Source organism: Neophocaena asiaeorientalis, unplaced genomic scaffold (assembly GCF_003031525.2).
Source record: "Neophocaena asiaeorientalis asiaeorientalis breed wild unplaced genomic scaffold, Neophocaena_asiaeorientalis_V1.1 scaffold946, whole genome shotgun sequence".
NCBI classification, from domain to species: domain Eukaryota; kingdom Metazoa; phylum Chordata; class Mammalia; order Artiodactyla; family Phocoenidae; genus Neophocaena; species Neophocaena asiaeorientalis.
In genome coordinates this window covers 1,528,333-1,548,203 of record NW_020175049.1, presented here as the reverse complement: position 1 = coordinate 1,548,203, position 19,871 = coordinate 1,528,333, and the positions used below count along the sequence as shown (strand labels likewise).

The following is a 19,871-nucleotide window of genomic DNA, read 5'->3' as shown; positions in this document are numbered from 1 at the left end:
TAGGCTCTCACTGTCACAGTCTATGTTAGTGAAATCTCAGGATTAAAACATGGAGCTCTGAGTGAAGTCCTGAGGGAGAAGGTCATCCAACTGTGCCCCTCACCACACTGCAGTCAGAAGCTGGACTGTCTCTCTCATTCATTCCTTCATTCATACCTCAAACATCAATTACGTACTTATCACATGCAGGACCTCGACATCAAGACTATACAGCCTCACGGGGAGGGAGGCAAGTAAAGGGGCAACAGCCCTATCACGGGATAAGTGTAATATATGAAGGGCGGAAGGCTACATGAGCATAAACACAGGGAACTAATTGAGACCCAGATGCTCAGGGAAGCTGCTTGAAGGAGGTAACAGAAGACAGGGAGGAAACAGATGGGGTTGAGGGCTGTGAGTGGGCGTGTGGAAAAAGAGAAGAGCATTCCAGGCAGAGGAACGAAATGCGCAAAGATGTAGAAGAGAGAGAGCATGTTACTTTTGGCGGATTATGATTCAACATGGCTAGAGGTGAGTACAGGGCAGGACGTGGGGGGAGATGACACTGGAAAGGGCACACGTACACACATTTGCAAGCACATTCAAAGCCTTTGGACAAGAGCAGTTAAGGCTACTTGGGGATGAATCTTTTGCTTTGGGGACTAGGACACTGCCCTCCTTCTGCTCTCTCTTCTGTCTGAGCAGTTTACCCCTTGAGATCTCTTCCAGTCCAGTTCCAATAGCTGTAGATATCAGGTAACCTCCAGGTCTCCAGACCGACAGTACCTTGACAATGAGCCCCTTGGAGTCCACCATCCAGATCTTCCTTGTGGCCTCTGCCTTGGGTACGCCTTCTTTCTCTAGGGCCATGACAAGGAGGTGGGCGATGCCCATGGCTGCCTGCGAGGTGGGTGTTTAGACAAAAGGCAAACGCTGCTCAGGATTTTATCAGATGCTTCACCAAAATCCTCGTTTCTTCCCCCACTACTCCCAGGAGGCCCAGTTAAGTCCCTGCCTTGAGACACCCAAATGTTGGGGCCCAGGCAGCTGCAATGACCACAACGCATCTGTCCTGTTTCCTCTCCTCAGAAGCCCAGAACACCGCTCCTCCTTGCTCGGAGCACAGGCTCCGGACGCGCAGGCTCAGTGGCCATGGCTCACGGGCTCAGCCGCTCTGCGGCATGTGGGATCTTCCCAGACTGGGACATGAACCTGTGTCCCCTGCATCGGCAGGCGGACTCTCAACCACTGCGCCACCAGGGAAGCCCCTCTACCCATTCTTACTCTCCTACTGGAACAACAGCAGAGAGCCCCCGACGGCACTTACTTCACCAGCACCTTGGAAAACAAACACGTGATTGGAGAGCTTGTTCTTGGTGATTCGCAGAGCAGCCAGGATCCCTGCCACGGCGACGGAGGCTGTGCCTGCAACAGAGTGGACGGAGATCACCCTCTGCCCACCGGGTCCCACCCCCAAGACCCTTGGCAGAGTTCCCCACACCTAGAACCTGTGATGGAACATGCGACTTCCCCTCGCCCTTACAGAAGTCAGCCCTGTAGGCACGCAGGTTGTCGAGCAACTCTCTTTTGCGTGGTACTCTCCATGCATTCTTTTGCAGATAACTGTTAGTTTGAGAAATAGCTCCTGGATTGCTACCCTGGGAGAGAGCATCAGAGGGTCGGGTGCTGCTACCACCATCATTCATAAATGAAACAACAAGGACAAATACAAGGGAAGCCAAAACGAAGGGTGAGCCTCATAGAATGATTTGTTTAAGGGGTAAATGGATAAAAACATATTAAAAATGAGGCCACAAACTAACCATGAAACATTACCTGACCATGTGACTTGAGCTGCTTGTCTTATCCAGCAAGTCATAAGGCTATGCCCAGTAGCATAACCAGCATTGAATGGCTTGAATACATCTGAAGGTACAAGTAAGCTGCACAAGCAGGTGGCTCAGACTAGTTTGACAACTACTCTTCCTCTCCCTCAATCCACACCTGAGGCCGCACTAGGAATCCCTATGACCGGCTGACCACGGAGGAAAAAGCAGGCTTGGCTTACAGATCGTTCTTAACAGTATGCTGGCATCAACTAGAAGCGTACGGTTGCAGTTTCACAGCCCTAATAAAAGGTCACCCTAAAGGGAAATAGGGAAGTAAATCTTCCCAATGGACATGACCTCCCGTTGTAAATTTTGTTGTCCACTTTGGTCCAAGAGATGGCTAGACCTACATCAATTCGTGGGCAGTTGTTAACGGTTTAGCTAGATGGTCAGGGACTTAGAAAGAACCGAACAGTAGGACTGGTGATGGGGAAGTCTAGGGAAGGGTTTGCGAATGGACTTCTCTGAATAGGTACAGGGTGTGAAGATATTTGTGCCCCATGTGAAAGCTCACCAAAGGGCAGAATGAGAATAGTTTCTCAATCATCAGGTGGACAAAATGGCACGGCTTGTGCGTGTCGGTCAGCATCTTTCCCACGCCATCTAGGGTTTGCTCAGTTTCCATATAGAGTAGCCATGGTGGCAGGGATGGAGGCTATGCATGGACTTCCTCACGGAGGCTGCCTGCTACTACTACTGAGCTGTCAATGGCAGAGACCAGTGTGGAGCTCCTGCTATGGCACCGTCCTCTGGGAGGACTATCTACCCGGCAGGAGGACGATTACACTGGACTCCTTCCATCAGAGACAGGGGAGAGATGTGTCCTCACTGGAATAAACACAGCTTCTGGATATGGCTTGACTTTCCCTGTCTATAATGTTCTGCCAGTGCCATCATCTGGGCATGTCTGAAATGCCTAGTCACCATCCTGATATATTCCAGGCTTCTAATCAAGGAATTCATTTCAATAGAAGTGCGGCAATAGGCTCATAGCCACGGAACGCAGTGGTCTTAACACGTACTCTACCACCCAGGAGCAGATGACCTAATAGATCAGTAGGATGGGCTGCTGAAGACTTAAGACTCAGTTGAGGAGATGGTGAGGGTCTATCTTATAGGATGCAATATGTGATCTGACTTAGCAAACAATACCTCGTGCTCTTTCTCCACAGCCAGAATACTTGGGTCTGGAAATCAAAGCGTTGAAGTGAGAATGGCTCCTCTCACCATTTCACCTAATGAATCACTTGCAGGGTTTCTGCTTCCTGTCTCTTCAATTCTGTGCTCTCTGGATTGGAGGTCTTGGTTCCAAAGGGACAAATGCTTCCATTAGGATTCCCAACATGGTTCTGTTGACTTGGAAGTTGAGACTGCCACCTGGCCATTTGCCACAAAACCAGTGGGCAAAGAAGAGGGTTACTTTACTGGCTGTGGTTACTCATCCTGAGTTTCCCAAGGGGAAACTAGGGACAGGGGGAAGACTGTGTCTGCGCCTAGGGGATCCTCTGGGGTGTGTCTTAGTACTCCTGTGCTCAAGAGTAAATATTAATAAACACTGTTACAGCTAAAGAGAGGCAGGGCTGCGGAGGCTGCAGATCCTTCAGGAATGAAGGTTTGGGTCATCCTACTAAGGAACCCTGGCAAGCTAAGGTCTTGTCTGATGACAAGAAAACATGGAATGGGAGACCGACGAAGAAATTCATAAACATCAACTATGGCTTCATGACAGGTTACAGAAATGAGAAATGTAGCAGCCATGCAAATTTTCTTCCTTGATTATCATGTGATTACGGATGATAGTTCGTATTAGCTAATTTATTCTCCCTTCTCCTTCCGCTTATTATTCTATAGAAGTTTTGTTGGAGGTTAATTCTACAATTTAGCTTTTAGATAACAGAGTTTTCAAATGTGACTGTGACTGAGATTTAAGAGTAGTTAGTCCTGCCCGGAGATGGGTGGTGCGACTATCTTCCAGAGATAAATATGTCCAAAAAATGCACAGTGTGACAGTTGTGAGTTAAGTTTTATTTGGGGCACAATGAGAACTATAGCCCAGGAGACAGCCCCTCAGATAGCTCTGAAGAGGGGTGTGGGTGTCAGTGTATATGTGATATTGGTGAAGGGCATACGTGCGATCAAGCACACATTTTAGGAGAAGGTTGCTGCTGGTTACAAGAAGGTTGTTGCTCGTCACGAGGAGTGGATGTCTCCGTTAATGATTTTGGTGTTTTCCTAGACATGAGAAGATGCAAGAAACTGGGCTCATAAAATCTTCTGAAAATATCTAAGTATCTGAAGGCCCGTTCTGCCAGTTTTTCCCAGAGCACAGAGTGCCTCATGCCTGATCTCTGCCTTGAACTCCTTTCAGGGTGTGTTGAAGGTCGGTGACTGCAGTGGCTAGTGACTTCATTATTGTAGAACCAGATGATGAGTGACATTCTTTAGTTGGCAAATAACTGTAGACACTTTGCCTCTCCCCGTTTCAGGGAGAAGGCGAGAATGTCTTCATTTGTTGGAAAGATAGTTGCATTTTATTAGGCATTTTGTTAGAGTTTGTTGCTGTTGTCTGGAAGTACCAATGTGCAGGACGGTATGTATGTATCGATGCTGAACAGCCAGAAGGGTGGACTCTGCCGATTACTGGATAATCGTTTCTCCTTTGTCTGCAAACCACTTTTCAGCTTTACCAATTGGCCCTATGGTGGGCTCTGCCAATAGGGGGCGCCAGAGGGCGATTGAAAGACTAGATGGGCAGGGAAAGAAAAGTTTTTCCAGCACCATTCCTACTTTGTAAGATCGCTGGGTAAAATGTAGGACGTTCAGTTAAATTTGAATTTTAGGTAAACAAGAAATAATTTTCTAGTGTGTGTTCCATGCAATATTAGCATAAATATTCTAAAAACTGTTATTTGTCTGAAATTCAAATTTAGCTGATCATCTGCATTTTGTTTTTGCTAAATCTGGCAACTCCAGAGCCTTGGCTTTTTAATCTTACAGCAGCAGTTTGTTCCACAAGCAGCAGTTGAATCCAGTTTGCTCTTTGTCCGTCACTTACAGAACTAGCCTCGTGGCGCGTGCCCCTCAGAGGCATGAACGCTAGCCAGCTGTCACCTGTCTTCCCTGTGTTCCCCCAGCCTCAGGGGTGGTAGCAGATCCTTAGTGTTTCTTTCTGGCTTTTCAGTTCTTTAATGCAGAATTCACAATTCTTTATGTCGAGTTTTCTCTGTTAAAACGACTGGTGTGGACCCTCACAGAGTCACAATAAAGTAATCGCAACTGGCAACGCTAAGCCTCTATGACGGTCAAAGAAAAGGAAATTAAAGTGTGACTGTTTATGGTCATTACAATTGTGCAAATCAAAGAAACTGATGTTATCTATGGCTGGTGAGGGAGCAATGAAAAGGGCAAAGTTCAGCACACATTCCATTTTAAAGAGCTACAACCCATTTTGGAGAACTATTTCCCAATATAGACCAAAGGCATAAAATGTTTTTGCCCCTTGACCTCATGCTTCTATTTCTGGGAATCTATGTATGAAAAAATCCAAAAGGTATGTGGTAAGATATTTATGACAGTGTTATTTATAATGTAGAATGACTGGAAATAACAAACACCTAACAAAAGAGCATTGGTTAAGTAAATTAGCTAGTGTAGGCACTCAGTAGGATACTAAAGCTATTAAAAATATTCATTATGAAGATGGTGTAGCAACACAGAAAATGCTATGAAGTTAGTAACTAACATCACATATTGTTCTAAGTGCTTTATATGTCTTAATGTAAAGACATTTATTTAATCCTATCATCATCCCCATTTTACAGATTGGGAAAATGAGGTATGGAGCAGGTTGCTGAGTTGTCCAAGATCACACAACAGAGTGAGGCTTTGAACTCAGGGAATCGGGCTCTAGGGCATGTGCTCTTAACCCCTGAATCATGCTTCACTGAGTTAGTTGGAAGGAAGAGAACATTCAACAGTCTACATACTATGATTCTAATTGTAACAAAATATACACACAAAATCCGAAAGGAGCTACAAAATACTAATGGTTGCAGGGCGGGAGCAGGAATGAACTTTCCGTTTTCTGTTTCCAGTTTTCCATTGGACAGAGAGCACCTTTTCCCCCCCCCGCATCTGATTCTATTATATTTCACGGCAGCCTTCTGCCTCCTGAAAGGAGCTGTACAAAGCATGCGACACCAGGTGGCGCCAAAGATATTTCATCAGAGAACCTCCCAAAGAGACTGCATTCTTGATGGGTCTGTTCCTTCCTGGATGTCAAGTATCTTTTGTGGTTAGAACCTACAGGCTGAATAACAGCTTACCTGCAGAAATTCAGTGCTGGATGGAGAGCGTGACATCCAACAACTGTACAGATGAGGAAACTGAGGCCAGAGAGAGGCAGTGGCTTCCGCCTGTGAGTCGCCAAGTTAGAAGTAAAGCAGGTAAACCTGGGTTGCTGCTTCCACCCCTTCCTGGTCTATGCAGCTCAGACAGCCTTTCCTGACTCTGGAGTTGAAGGCAGCAGGAGTGGCCTTATGGGGTTTCCCTGGGGGAGACCTGAGGGGCAGGTGGTAGTGGAGGTGGAGGGAAGTGAACTTAGGTGGTGGATGTAATTGTTCAGTTGTGACTCTGGAAGGGGTTGGAAAACACAAAGCATTGGGAAATCTGGTAGAACAGAGTTGAAAATTTCAAAAGGATACAACAACTGCCGCTTATTGATTGCTCTCCCCGTGACCTTGGCTCCGTGCTATGTATGCGCTTGCCTGCATTTATTTGCTCATTTAATCTTTACAGCAACTCTAGGAAATAGGTACTACGGAGCTCCCATTTTTTTCCCTTTCAGAAGTGGAAAGTGAAGTTCAAAGAAAGTAGAAACGACCAGGAGAGAAGTGAATCCTCTCACCACCAACTCTATAAAACCTCTGCCTCCGGTCCATATACTTTGCCGTTTCTCCTGTTATGTGGATGAATGGTCCCTGCTCTTAGCTAAAGCCACCTCCGGCTGTGTGCTGGATCCCACCACGTTTACCTACTCAAGAAATTTGTTTTATAATTCTCTCCCTTTTTTTCCTGCATCCTCAACTGATCCCTCTCTAGTGGATCACTGCCATCAGCATACAAATGTCATCAAGTTCCCATCCTTAAAAAGCCTCCTCTTGACCCTATGTCATTCCCACCCTATTTCTTACTTCCCTCTATAGCCAAATTCTTCTAAAGAGCTGAATATACTCATTACCTCTATTTCCTTTCTTCTTGGTCTCCCTGAAACCCAGTCCCATCAGGCAACTGCCCCACCTCTTGTCAACCTCACCAGCACCTCCATCTTGCCAAGTTCAGTGGTCAGTCCTCAGCCCTCCTCTTCCTTGACCTTTCATCAGCATTTGATACTGGTGTTCATTCCTTCCTTTGGGAAACTCTGCATGTGGCCTCTGGAACCCCACGCTCACTGGCTACCTTGCTGGCTACTTCTCATCCTCCATTCTGGGATCTTTCTCTGAGGCCATCCTCTGAAGTGGCAAGTTGCCGTATTCACAGCCCAGAACTCAAGAGGAAAAACAGCAGTTCTTAAATCCTATATTATAAAGTTTGGCAAAGAACGCTATCTCCATCATCAACTTTCATTTTGAGGAGGAGGGTCTTGGGTAATGTATTAGGGATTTAAAAATAGAGAGGAAGGAAGCTGCAGAGGTTTCTGGAGAAGCCCGGGGGCCTAGGGATGTGTTAGAACACGTGCCCGTGAATGCTGAGGGCAGCTGAAAGCATGACTGTTTGTTCCTCATTCACGATGAAAGAAAAACAAATTTTCCTTTTCAGAGGGAGCTTTCCATAATTGCATTTCCTGCAAACTGAGTACTGGAGGTTGTAGGTTCAGGAAATAGCACAAAGGGACTGAAAATGTAGTTTCTATTCTGCTTTTAATGGTCACATTTGACAAAGTTAAAGAAGTTTCCATTCGAAACCACACACTATCAGAGAAAAGGGAAAGAACTAGCTGCTTCTCAGGTGAGACAGTGCTGCTGTCTTAGGCAGCAAGAAGCACAGGGAGTTAGGCTTGGCAGGGTCCAGCCAAGGTGGCTTTGGAGGCCTGGGGCCATGGAGGATTGGGCATCCTCTAGGATTAGGTTGGCCCCCTTTCATGATCCGCAGAATTACCTTCCCACGGCAGCCAGCGGCTGCTCATTTGTTCATGAGCGTGTACTGAGAGCCTGTTCTGGGGCTCCACTGGGTATATGGGTATATGAAACCTTAGATTTATGAAGATGAATACAACAGTCTTGGGCACAGGGGTTAGCAGAATAACTGTTGAGAAAATTCAAGTTCCCCTTATTGGAAACCAAGCAAAGGCCTTCTAGATGACTTCAACCCTGTTTCTGTGTCCTGAAGGGAATTTTCTGGAGCCCTTGGACTCTCAAGAAGGCAGTTCCCGGCCCAGGAAGGAAGCAGGGTTAGACTATTCTGCTGCCGGAGGGAATAATTACCATCTTCTTGGCTTCTTTGGGGATTTAACTGATGCAACAGGCTAAGGGGGAGGTCTCAGAGCAGCCAGGATTAGACGTGCGAAGAGACCCACGAGAATCTCAGGGCTGGGAAAGCCCTGTACGGGAAGAACAGCCTCAGAACCTAGGACTTAGCGAAAAGGAAGGTTCTGGGGACTGGGGAGAGATGAGGTTGAAGCGGCCGGGGGAGGTTTCACTGTGGGAGAGACACGGGAAGGGCCAGGAACTGCTGCTTACTGTGTGTGGTAGGAAAGGAGCAGCAGACAGCTGACAGCTGGAAGTAACCCCTGGTGTCTTGTAAACAGGACAAACCAGCTGGACAGACTTCAGAGCTGGGCCATTCCTCCCCATCTGCCCCCTTCCTATTGTGGCATCTGAGCCCCGGGGTACTTTGAAATATTCTGCAAAGCGGGTGGCCACTGCCCAGTGTCACTCCCAGGCCCTGGGGAAGGGTGGGGTCATCCTGGGGCCTGCGGAACGGGTTTGGCCCTGGGTGCGGTATCCTGGGGGAGGTGAGGTTTGAGTCCTCAAGGACAAAGAGAAATTAGCCGAGAGCAGAAGAGAGTTCTAGGCAGAGGGACCAGCACATTCAGAATCAGAATCGGCAGGAAACTCACAGAACTAATTCAATGGGCTGGAAGAATAGGCTGGATGTGGAAAGAGGAAAGAGGTGAGGTGGGCCCCTGCCGCCCTTCTCAGGCTTTCCCAGGCCTGCGCTCACACTGGTGCCTCTTCTCACCTCCACCAAAGCCTCTCTGTTTTCGGTCTCAACACTTCCTCCTCCCCCCTGGTGCATGTGTTGGGAGCCTCCTGTGCACCAGAGGTATCAGTACCCGGTACCAGAACTGAGTGCGGTTACATGCCTGTTCCCGCGTTACATCACTGCAGCCCTTACAACTACCTGGTGCCATAAGCAAGGGTGATGATGAAAACACTTAACGATGAGCTAGCAGAGTGCCCATCCAGCCAGGATCAACGCTGGCCTTAGAAAGGCATCCTGATCTTTCCGGCAGTACTGGCTGAGCCTCCCTCATGGCTGTGAATACTGTCATGTCCATTTTACAGATCAGGAAAAGAAGACTGGGAGGATTTAAGCCACCTGGCCTAAGCCCCAAAGCAGAAAAGTGGGGATTCAGACCTAGGCTTGTCTCAGTCCAACTTCTGACTGTTAAGAACTCTGGCTCACAGATGAAAACTTGGAAGTATGAGGGGCGACCATGGCCTGACATACCACACAGGCACCCTGACTGGCCGTCTGCTCTCGGGAACGTGGCCGGACTCGAGGGCAGTGCAGGTCCAGGGAGGCCTGCTGGGCTGGGAGGATGCTCTGGAGCTGACAGGCCAGCTGGGCTTTGCTGTCCCCAGCCACACTGCGGGCAGCTAGCCGTGGAGGCCGGGGGCCTGTGCTCACCAGGCCAGCGGTATCCTGGACCTGGCTTCTTGGGAAGGACACAGCTGGCCAGTCCTCCAGCATGGCCATTCCTAGCGCTGTTCCCCTTCCAGGCCTCTCTCTCCTCCGCTAAGAGCCGGGATGCTTCTGTGATCCCAGCTGAAACAACAAAAGTCACCTGAGCCTCTGCCTTTTCCAAAACTCCTGAAGAGGCTTCCAGCGATGAGTCAGTGCACGGGCAGCCCTGCTCACCGAGAACCAGCCTGGGGAGGCTGAGGCTTCCCACCGGTCTGAGCGGGGAATAGGGCCGGGGCTGGGGCGGGGGGCGCACGGAGGAGACCATGGCAGCCCTGGGGAGCTCTTTACCCTGCCAGTGCTGGGGCTTCAGAGACCCAACCCTGTGGTCGGCCACGTGGGGTTGGTGATTCCCAGGAGTGTGAAACAGCAGGACTGCCTGGGAGACAGTTCCAATCTTGTGCCCGAGCTTCTGCTCAGCACCAGGCACGGCCCTGCCCTCACAGAGCTCAGTCTGGTGGGGACCCTGAGGCCTTCAGTCGTATCTTTCCTCACTCCACAGAGGATGTGAGGCTGCGCTGGTGTTCATTTCATGTGGGCAGCCTGGGCCCATCCCCCGCCATTCTGGGGTGTTGCCTGACCACGAGTCCTGTTGGGGGGGACCGGGCCTGTTCCCAGCAACCACGTGCGGTTTGGTTTCGGTGTCTGTTTACCACTGTGATTCCTCCCACCCTCCCCCTTCTCCCAGCTCTCTCCAATTCTGTGCATGCAGGCGTTCCTTTCTATTTTTGAGCATGGCTATGTCTTTTCATGTTTCTTTTTCCTCTGCTCTCTACCTTGTATTTGGAGGTAAGGGGGTCAATTCTAGCATAAGCTTAATCTTCCACGTTGCCCCATTAATCCCGGAATTCCTCACCAGTCTGCTAATCGTCCACCCAGCACTGAGAGTACACATCATAGGCTTTTGGTTCTGGACCCATCACTAACCAGCTGGCGACTGTGGGCCAGCCCCTCCCCGTCCCCAGGCCTTATCGGGGGGGTCTGTGGACTGTGGGAGTTAGAGGAGAGGATGGGAGGGGTGAGGAGAGCGGTGACACCCACACTTCCGTGGGGTCCGGAATTTAATCCTCACCAAGGAGACTCACGGCACTGCCTCACCTACGAGGGATCATCGGCAGCCCGACGTCAGCCAGACAGTGAATTCCGAGTTAGAAATGACTAGGTTCTAGCCCCAGCTTTATGCCTGTTAGGCTGTGGGACGTGGAGCAAAACTTAAGCCTTGAACTTCAGTTGTCTCATCAGTGACGTGAACAGCAATGTCCATCCTCCCCACAGGCGGAGGGGGTGAGGCCAGGAAGCTGTGAAACAGTGTGGATGGAAAACACTTTTCTAGCCTAAAGTTCTGTGCTCATGCCAGCTGGATTACTTGGCACAGTTTGGGTTCCCCGGGAAGCAGATTCAGAGAGATGTGAAGTGTTCAGGATGTTATGAAGAAGTGGCCTTGGGATCAGCACACCTGTGCCAGGGAGGGAGTGGAAGCAGGATGGGGTCGAGGATGGGGAAGTAGGAGAAGCTGAGCCGTGATGCGGTCCCCAGGGCCTCAGCCAGCCCCGTGGGGAGCCCTGGAGTTAAATGTGCCCTCAGAGCTGTCCTGTACTGGGCCAAAATGGTTGAGCTTCTATATTCCCTGATCACCTGGTGATGCCATCCTGGCAGGGCAGGACCGTGGTCTGCTTGATGCTCCAGCCAGCCCTGCCGCCAGCTGGGGCAACAAGTCCTTTCTTGAGGGAAGATCTGGGCGGTGCTGTTAATCACACGGCCATGCCTAACGGTCAGGTTGTCCCGATCAAAGACTTGATATTATAGGGCTCCTGCCATTCTAGTACGATTTGCCAGCTCTCCTCATGCATTTTAGTTTAATGACTTTAGTCTCTCATTTCTGAGAAAAGAATGGGAAATTCCTCCTCTGTTTGCCGTGGGACCCAGAAAACCATTCCATCTGGCTTTGCCTGGGAGTGAAATAGACTCTACTGGAACTGGGTACCAGCAGGACCTAAAAACTAACGAATTGATTTAATTTAAGAAGTTGTGTGTGTGTATACATGAGGGCGTACACACGTGAAGATGTATATATGTCTGCGTGTGAGCACATGTGGGGTGCATTTCTGGGTGAGTATGATGACCTGGACAAGAGAGAGGCTTCGGGGGCAGGTGTCCAGTGTAGACACACCCACAAGGACAGGTGGGTGCTTATGAGAATCTCAATTTGTGCAGGTGGACCTCGTTCATTCATTCTTCAAACATTAATGAAGCATCTACAGTGTGCCAGGCGCTTGTGCTGGGGCTGGGAAGTGAGAAGAGAAAAGATGTGGTTCCTGCCTCTGGGAGCTTATTGTCTCCTGGGGAGACAGACAACTCAATGCAGGCATGTGGGGTACAGTGTGGTAAGAAAGTTGACAGAGGGGGCACAGGAAGCTGTGGAGGCACCCGGTGTGCACCCAAATCAGGCTGTCCCTTCCCTGGGACAGGAGACCCTGGAGCTGAGCCTTGAAGGGTGAGTACGAGTTACTGAGCCAAAGATGATGGGGAAGATTGTCCCAAGCTGAGAAGCAGAGCTTTCAATGTGCAGAGGGAACTGACCCAGAGGGAGGTCACAGGAGTACAAGTAAGACAGGGTTGGTGATATCTGGTAGGATTAAGCTGTGAAGTGCTTAGAACCCTGCCTGATGAATAACAAGTATTCAGCTCTAAACCTTAGCTATTTTTAACCTGGGCTTGGATCCTCCTAGGTCTGTCTTACTCACTTGATGAAAACTGTGACCTCTTTGGGCCTCATCTGCAAAATGTTGGCCCATCTTTAACTCCCAGGGACCAATACCTGTCCCCTACCAACCTGTTCTGTTTTACATGACATGGTTCCTTGATTTGAAAAGATCTTGCTTGCCAAACTTCATTTGTTCAATAATAACCTACATGTCATCAAGGTTTCCCTTGGGCTTTATAAAATGCTAGGAATAACTGGCAATGCTCCTTCCTGAGAGCTCCTGGATCAGGTGAGATAATCGCTGAGAAGCCACCCCTCCTACTCCAGTGTCACATGCTGGCATCTCCACAGCAAGAAGCAAGGACCTTCAGATATTTCTGGTCCACAGAACAGGGAGCCAAGCTGACCCTGAACTAGAAGATGCTTCCCATTGACTTTTGGAATGTTCTGGGGCCTCGGTTATCATTGTGAGAAGCACTCATTCCAGCCAAGTTAAGAGAAGGCCTTATCCTGATTCCCTGACAGTGATATGCCTTGTGTTTGGAAAATCCAAGAGCGAGCTATTGTGGCTGGCGAAGGCCACTTTTATGGCGATTGATGCTTTGGTCTGATGAGTCCTATGTGCTGGTACTTTCCATATATTAGCTCTTTAAATTTTCACAATAATCTTCCAAGGTAGTTACTATCATTCCCAATGAATAGATGATGAAACTGTGGCTCAGAGATGTGATCTGCCCATGTTCAACCAGCTAGTAAATCACAGCATTGTTTAAAATTTCTTTCGTATATCTAATAACCAAATTCTTACTTTTCTCTGAAGCAGTAATCATCTCCATTTTATGGGTGAAGAAACTGAGACTTAGCAAAGTTATGGGACATGTCCAAGGTCACAGAGCTGAGAATTAGCAAAGTGAATCTGGATTTACTGCTCTTTCTTCAACAGCTCCTGGCAGCAAACCGGCTATGAGGTGGCCCCTCCCCACCTGGGCACCCAGGTGAGCCTTTGTGAGAAGGCATTCGTCCTCAGGGGCTTTGTCAGGAGGGGTGGAAACTTACCTTGGATGTCATCGTTGAACATGCAGTACTTGTTGCGGTATTTGTTGAGAAGGCGGAAGGCATTGGCATTGGCAAAGTCTTCAAACTGGATGAGGCAATTTATTCCAAACCTGTGGAGAGGGAGAGGAAAGAGCATGTAATTGCCTCCCCGAGCTGACGCCTGGCAGGTCCCAGCCTGCACTGGGGAGCAGGGCGGTGCAGCCCAGGGGTGGGTGTGGGTGTGGCATGGCTCATTCACTGGGGTTTATGCCACATGGCTGGCTCCTGGACTCCTGGCTCTGCCTGCCCCATTATGATTTAGTTATCTAGTTTTAATTGAAGTAGAGCTGATTTACAATGTTGTGTTAATTTCTGCTATACAGCAGAGTGACTCAGTGACACATACATACATTCTTTGTTTTTGAAGATTTATTACTCGTTTGAAAATACTTCCCATGTAATTTAAAAAAACAATATATATATACATATATTTATTTATTTTGGGCTGCGTTGGGTCTTTGTTGCTCCGTGGGGGCTTTCTCTAGTGGTGGCGAGCAGGGGCTACTCTTCGTTGCGGTGCACGGGCTTCTCATTGCGGTAGCTTCTCTTGTTGCAGAGCACGGGCTCTAGGCGTGCCGGCTTCAGTAGTTGTGGCACGCAGGCTCAGCAGTTGTGGTTCACGGGCTCTAGAGCGCAGGCTCAGTAGTTGTGGTGCACGGGCTTAGTTGCTCTGTGGCATGTGGGATCTTCCGGGACCAGGGCTCGAACCTCTGTCCCCTGCATTGGCAGGCGGATTCTTAACCTCTGCGTCACCAGGGAAGTGCCATACATTCTTTTTTATATTCTTTTCCATTAAGGTTATCCTAGGAGATTGGATATAGTTCCCTGTGCTATATAGTAGTAGGACCCTGTTGTTTATCCATTCTAAATGTAACAGTTTGCATCTACTAACCCCAAACTCCCAGTCCATCCCTCTCCCAACCCTCTCCCCCTTGGCAACCACAAGTCTGTTCTCTATGTCTGTGAGTCTGTTTCTGTTTCATACATAGGTTCATTTGTGCCATATTTTAGATTCCACATAAAAGTGGAATAGTATGGTATTTGCCTTTCTCTTTCTGACTTATCTCACTTAGTATGATAATCTCTAGTTGCATCCACATTGCTGCAAATTGCCTGCCCCATTATGGACGAGGATGGGGCAGAGAGAGTAGGGGTACGGAGCCTGGTGGTCAGCCAAGCCCATATCATTGTCTCTAATGTGGGCTGGTGACTCCCACGGGCTCTGGATGGCAGACCCCAGGGGTGCTGGAAGGGCTGAGATGGGGCCCTGTCTCTCTGTGGCCTGTGGCCATCTGAAATCCCAGCAGAAAGCTCACTCCAAACCCAAGCGCATGCAGAGAGCCCGGCTCCTCTGCCACTCAGGCTTGGGGAGCCTCTGCAGCCTCCAGATATCTCCCTTGGTGGATCTTGAAGTCTCAAGTCCCTCCACCAGAGACTCTTCTGGGTTCAGGCATTATTCCCTGATAAGATACCGGGAAGGCTGGGAAAGGCCACTGCATGAAGCCACTGTCATCCACTAACACCTTGGTGAGGGTGTTCTCCATGTACAGGTAGAGCAGGATCAGTTGGTAAGCTGGTTCAAAATGCAGAGCACCGGGCCCATCTCCCAAAGACTCACCCAGTGAGTTTAGGGGTGGGGCTCAGGAATCTGTATTTTTTCCTCCATCTTTACTGAGGTATAATTGACAAATAAAAATTGTATGTATTTAAGGAACACAACAGGATGTTCTGATACATGTATACATTTGAAATGATTACCACAATATCAAGCTAATTAACACACACATCACCTCACACTGTTAGCATTTTTTTTTTTTTTGAGGGCTGAGGACACTTAAGATCTACCGTCTTAGCAGACTTCAAGTGCGTGATACAGCAGTAATTATGAACTTCGGTCACCATGCTGTACAATGCATTTTCAGTGATCACCTCAGATCGTTCTGATCCTGTCTGGAGAACTCAGAAACACTGCCTTGGTGGGTAAAGACAAGGCCCATTAAGCGGCTTGAGTTGTCTTATTTAAAATCTACACTAGAATTGCCTTCTAGATTTCAAAGTCAGGAAAAAGTTTGTGCTTCCTAAAAAATGACTGGATTGGTAACCTGTGTTTCCTGTTAACACTGGGCGTCAGGAAGCTGAGAGCTGTCTTCTTCCCTTTAACGGTAGGTTCCCTCAGCTGAGGCTCTCTGCACACACCCTCCCCTGACTCGATTCTGGCTCTTTGATCCTGCTTTTTTGGGTTGTACTGTGTCTCTTTTTTTTTTGCGGTATGCGGGCCTCTCACTGTTGAGGCCTCTCCCGTTGTGGAGCACAGGCTCCGGACGAGCAGGCTCAGCAGCCATGGCTCACGGGCCTAGTCGCTCCGCGGCATGTGGGATCTTCCCAGACCGGGGCACGAACCCGCGTCCCCTGCATCGGCAGGCGGACTCTCAACCACTGCGCCACCAGGGAAGCCCTGTACTGTGTCTCTTATTGGAGTCTTTCTGGAAGCAAGTGTGATGTGAATTATTAAAAATTACTTAATCCATGGGCAGAAAAAGGGTTTCATCTCATGGACCAATTTGTGACCAACAGTATCTGTGGTCATGTTCATTGAGAAAAGAAGTGCCCTGATTGTTCAGCACAGAGTGTCTGGGCATGTGGTAGGGAGAAGTGCCTGCCATTCCCAACTGTGTGAACTGGAGGCCTGGGACCAGCTTGGGACCAGCTGTGGAAAGAAAGACGTACGACCTTGTTGGAAAAAGTGGCTGGGGCCCACATGTGGTGGGCTTCCTGTGCTGTCGGGGCATCTGTCTGATGAGGCTGGTGGCTGTGAGGGGGTGAGTAGCACTGAAGTGGCCCAGAACACATTTTTTTCCAACCTCTGAATTTTGTGCATGGCATATCCTTTTTTTCTTTTCAGAAAACGTACCCATTTTTTGGATGCATTGCAACTGCTCTGCATTTGACTATATTATGTAGAAAATACTGAAAGTACAAACTACTTTGTAAAACCAAAGACAAACATCGAATCCAAAGATAAACTATGTTTTACACAATGGACACTTTTCCCGTAGTTAGTATTAAATTTTAAATATCTATTCCTTTTGTTAAAATGATTACTTTACATACTCCCTGAGTACATCTGCATTACAAACATAGCTCAGTGATTCTCAGAAACCGTTTATAGAGGTTTGTTGTAAAAGGAAGCGCACCACCAGAAAAGGGAGGAAGCAAAAAAAGTACAGTAGAAATGCCAGTGGGTAGGCAAATATTTGCTCCTGCCATGGTCCTTCCAGTTGCAGCTGTTGGTGGGGGGATTTGGAGACAGGTTCATGTCACAGGGGCCGAAATGGAGAGGCAGCAACTTGCCTCAGTCCAGTGTTGAGCTCTGGGCTTGGGTCAGGAGGCATCATAGGCCTGACCTGGGTCTGCCACTGCAACCGAGTGTCACTTCTCTTCTCTATTCTGCCTCAGTTTTCCGTCTGTCAATGGGCATAATATTTGCCTGGCCAACTTTGCGGCTGTGGTGAGGATTAAAAGCTGGGGGTGATTTTTAAATTGTAAAGTGCTAAACACGTGTCATCCTGGCCACAATTCTTATTCCCAGTCACAGAGCAAGTGCTGGTGGGGGTAGTGGTAGGGAGCTTGCAGCGTCTCCTGACCCACCATCCAGCCCTCTTCTCCTTGTACAACGAATAGAAATGGTTTAAAAGAAAACAAAAGAAACCCCTTCAGTGCACAGTTTTAATGCTATGTTCACCAAACCAACATTTACTGTGAGTTTTTGTTCAGGGTGTGAATTTCAAGTATTTGGACGGGGAGGGAGGAACAGAATGTCTTTGGTTGTCGGTGACCTTTTGATGTATAGAATCCTCACAAGACTCTCAGTGTTGCTCCCGCACTGGCCTGGAGCTAAAATGCTGAAAAGGTCAGACGACAAAACAATGTGATGCATGTCGTTTCTCCTTTCTCTCACTCTCTGTCTCTTACACACACATACACACACACACACACACACACTTGACCTTTAAGCAACACCACTCTTAGGTTAAAAAACAAGGCAGGGATTATAAATAAATACCTTTGTTCAGCGCACTATGATTCTTTCATGGCAAATTCAGTTTCACGTAAGAGAACCTTCCCAGGGAGGAATTTGATGAGATACAGAGTAAAATCTCATTCATTCAAGTCACTTTAATCCTAACTTGGAATTGGATAAAAGGCTATGTGAATCTGCCATCCAATAACCTAGACTCAGAATTTCTTGACCTCCTTGTATTTAATGACCTCCAGGACCCCTACCCACCTTGGATGCCCTCCCCATGGCTGCTCCCCAGACCTTTCGTCACCAGGAGCCGCTCCTACTAAAATTTCACACTGTGCGTTTCAGTCTCTGACCACAGCCTCTCCTTCCACCTCCCTTCCTTCCACTATACCTCTTCTTCATCTCCAGGGAGACCTTTGGGCCCTTTACCACTTTTTCCTGGTCCCTTGGCTCCTGACTTATGGCTTTTCACGAAACCACACCACTAACTATCCAGTCTGAACCAAGGCTGGTTACTTCAATTGCTCTATTTGCATCATCCATCCATCCATCCATCCTCCATCCATTCCCTCTGCCCATCCATCTGCCTGTCCATCCATCCATCCAAAAGCATCTACTGAGCACCCATGATAAACCAATACTGTAGTTGTTCAGTAAATGTTTTAGGAAGAGCTGGGTACAGGAAGGAGTTGGTGGAATTTTAGTGTGAGTTTTCCTGCCAACTTGTTAAACTAATTAAAAGCCAATTAAGAACAAAAAAAAATTTCAAAATGAAAATTTTAAAAGCTTAGGTTACAAAAAACCTTTTCCCAATTCATCCATGTATATCCAAATACAGGATGCTGGACTTTCATCATAACACCAATTTAAATGTTAATTATAACTGCCTTACATATTCATGAAAATACTTCTACTAATGATAACAGTAACAAAAACAGCTAATGGTTATCAACGGTGCTGGGCATCAGGCTGAGTTCTTTGCATGAATTATCTCAACTAATCTTCCCATGACCTTATGACATAGGTAGGCGCCATTTCAGAGAAGGACTCCTGAGCTACAGGACGTTCAGTTATTTGCCCCCGGGGTTATTTATTCTCCTGCAGTTGGAAAGGGGTGGAGCTGGAATCTGAATCCAGCTCTGTCTGACGCCAGAACTTAGTTTAGTTTTAACAGCAATATGATTTTGTAAAACATAAAGTGAAGTAGATGTTAAAGTTAGGTTTCTTCCTCCAACGAGAAAAACAGTGCCATGTGGTGAAGAAAACGCTGAACTGGGGGACAGGAAAATCGTATTCTCCTTCTGTCTCTGATATAAGCTCTGAGTCTTGGGTGAGTCCCCTTTCTCTCTGGGTCTTAGTTCCTGATCTGAGAGCCTCGCGGGGGAAGCAGGAGCCCCTTAACGTAGGTTTGGATAGATACACTAGGAGCTTCACTGAGATGTAAGTCCAAAGTAGGGAGGTCTGACCATTCCTGGTAAGAGCAATGTATGACAGGAACATCAGTATTTTCGAGTCCTCCTTGAGCTGACCCAGAGCAGACCGGCTGAGCGAGCAGGGCGGAGGCAGCCACTGTCCGGGTCGTACAGCTGGAGCAGCAGCCCCTCCAGAGGGGCGCCGCTCAGGCCCCCTACTCAGGGCTCTGGGCCGTTTCCTGACTTCAGTGCCGGCAGTTCATCGCTGACATTCCATCCTGCCAGAAGCTGCCCCTCACCCGGGCGGCTCCTGTTTGTCCCCTTCTGCACTTTTGAACTCTTCTCCCTGAATTCCTGGCAGGGGCTGAGGAATATCTGCTGCTTCTCAGGGGAGAATTCCTGTAATGGAGAAAGAGGCGCCTTCCCAGGCCGCACGCGGAGCTGCCCAGACTCCTCCACCCTGGGGACTCGGATGGGAAACAGCCTTGGCGCTGTCATAGAAGGCATTCTAAGGCAGGGGCTCACTTAAAGCCACAAGGCCGATGGGTGGATGTTAAAAGGTTTCTTCCTCCAGCCCTCAGGCCAAGAGGAAGCCTGAAAATGGCGACCTGTGCCTGGGAGCCCTAGGGAGCTGTGTGTGACAAGGTGACGACGGAGCCGGGTACCTGCCACCTGGGATGCAGCCTCCCCAGGGTAAAGAGATTCTGAGATGGTTGCTCTGCCCTTCCCCCCAGCAAACTGACCAAAGGCTGCATGAGAGATGTGGTGAGACCAGAACATTCCATGGGCTGTAGACCTGG

The 19,871-nt window shown here is 48.5% G+C and overlaps 1 protein-coding gene across 2 annotated transcripts in view; it reads right to left on the bottom strand.

Moving 5' to 3' along the window:
- Positions 1 to 19,871, bottom strand: part of ME3 (malic enzyme 3) — a 275,823-nt gene that overhangs the window by 7,946 nt on the left and 248,006 nt on the right. For both annotated transcript variants that reach the window (XM_024763609.1, XM_024763608.1), the window contains 3 exons: positions 13,594 to 13,703; positions 1,307 to 1,404; positions 766 to 879 (listed from right to left, as the gene is read on the bottom strand). In XM_024763609.1, the coding sequence (XP_024619377.1) occupies positions 766 to 879; positions 1,307 to 1,404; positions 13,594 to 13,703 (322 nt within the window). The remainder of the gene's footprint in view (positions 1 to 765; positions 880 to 1,306; positions 1,405 to 13,593; positions 13,704 to 19,871) is intronic.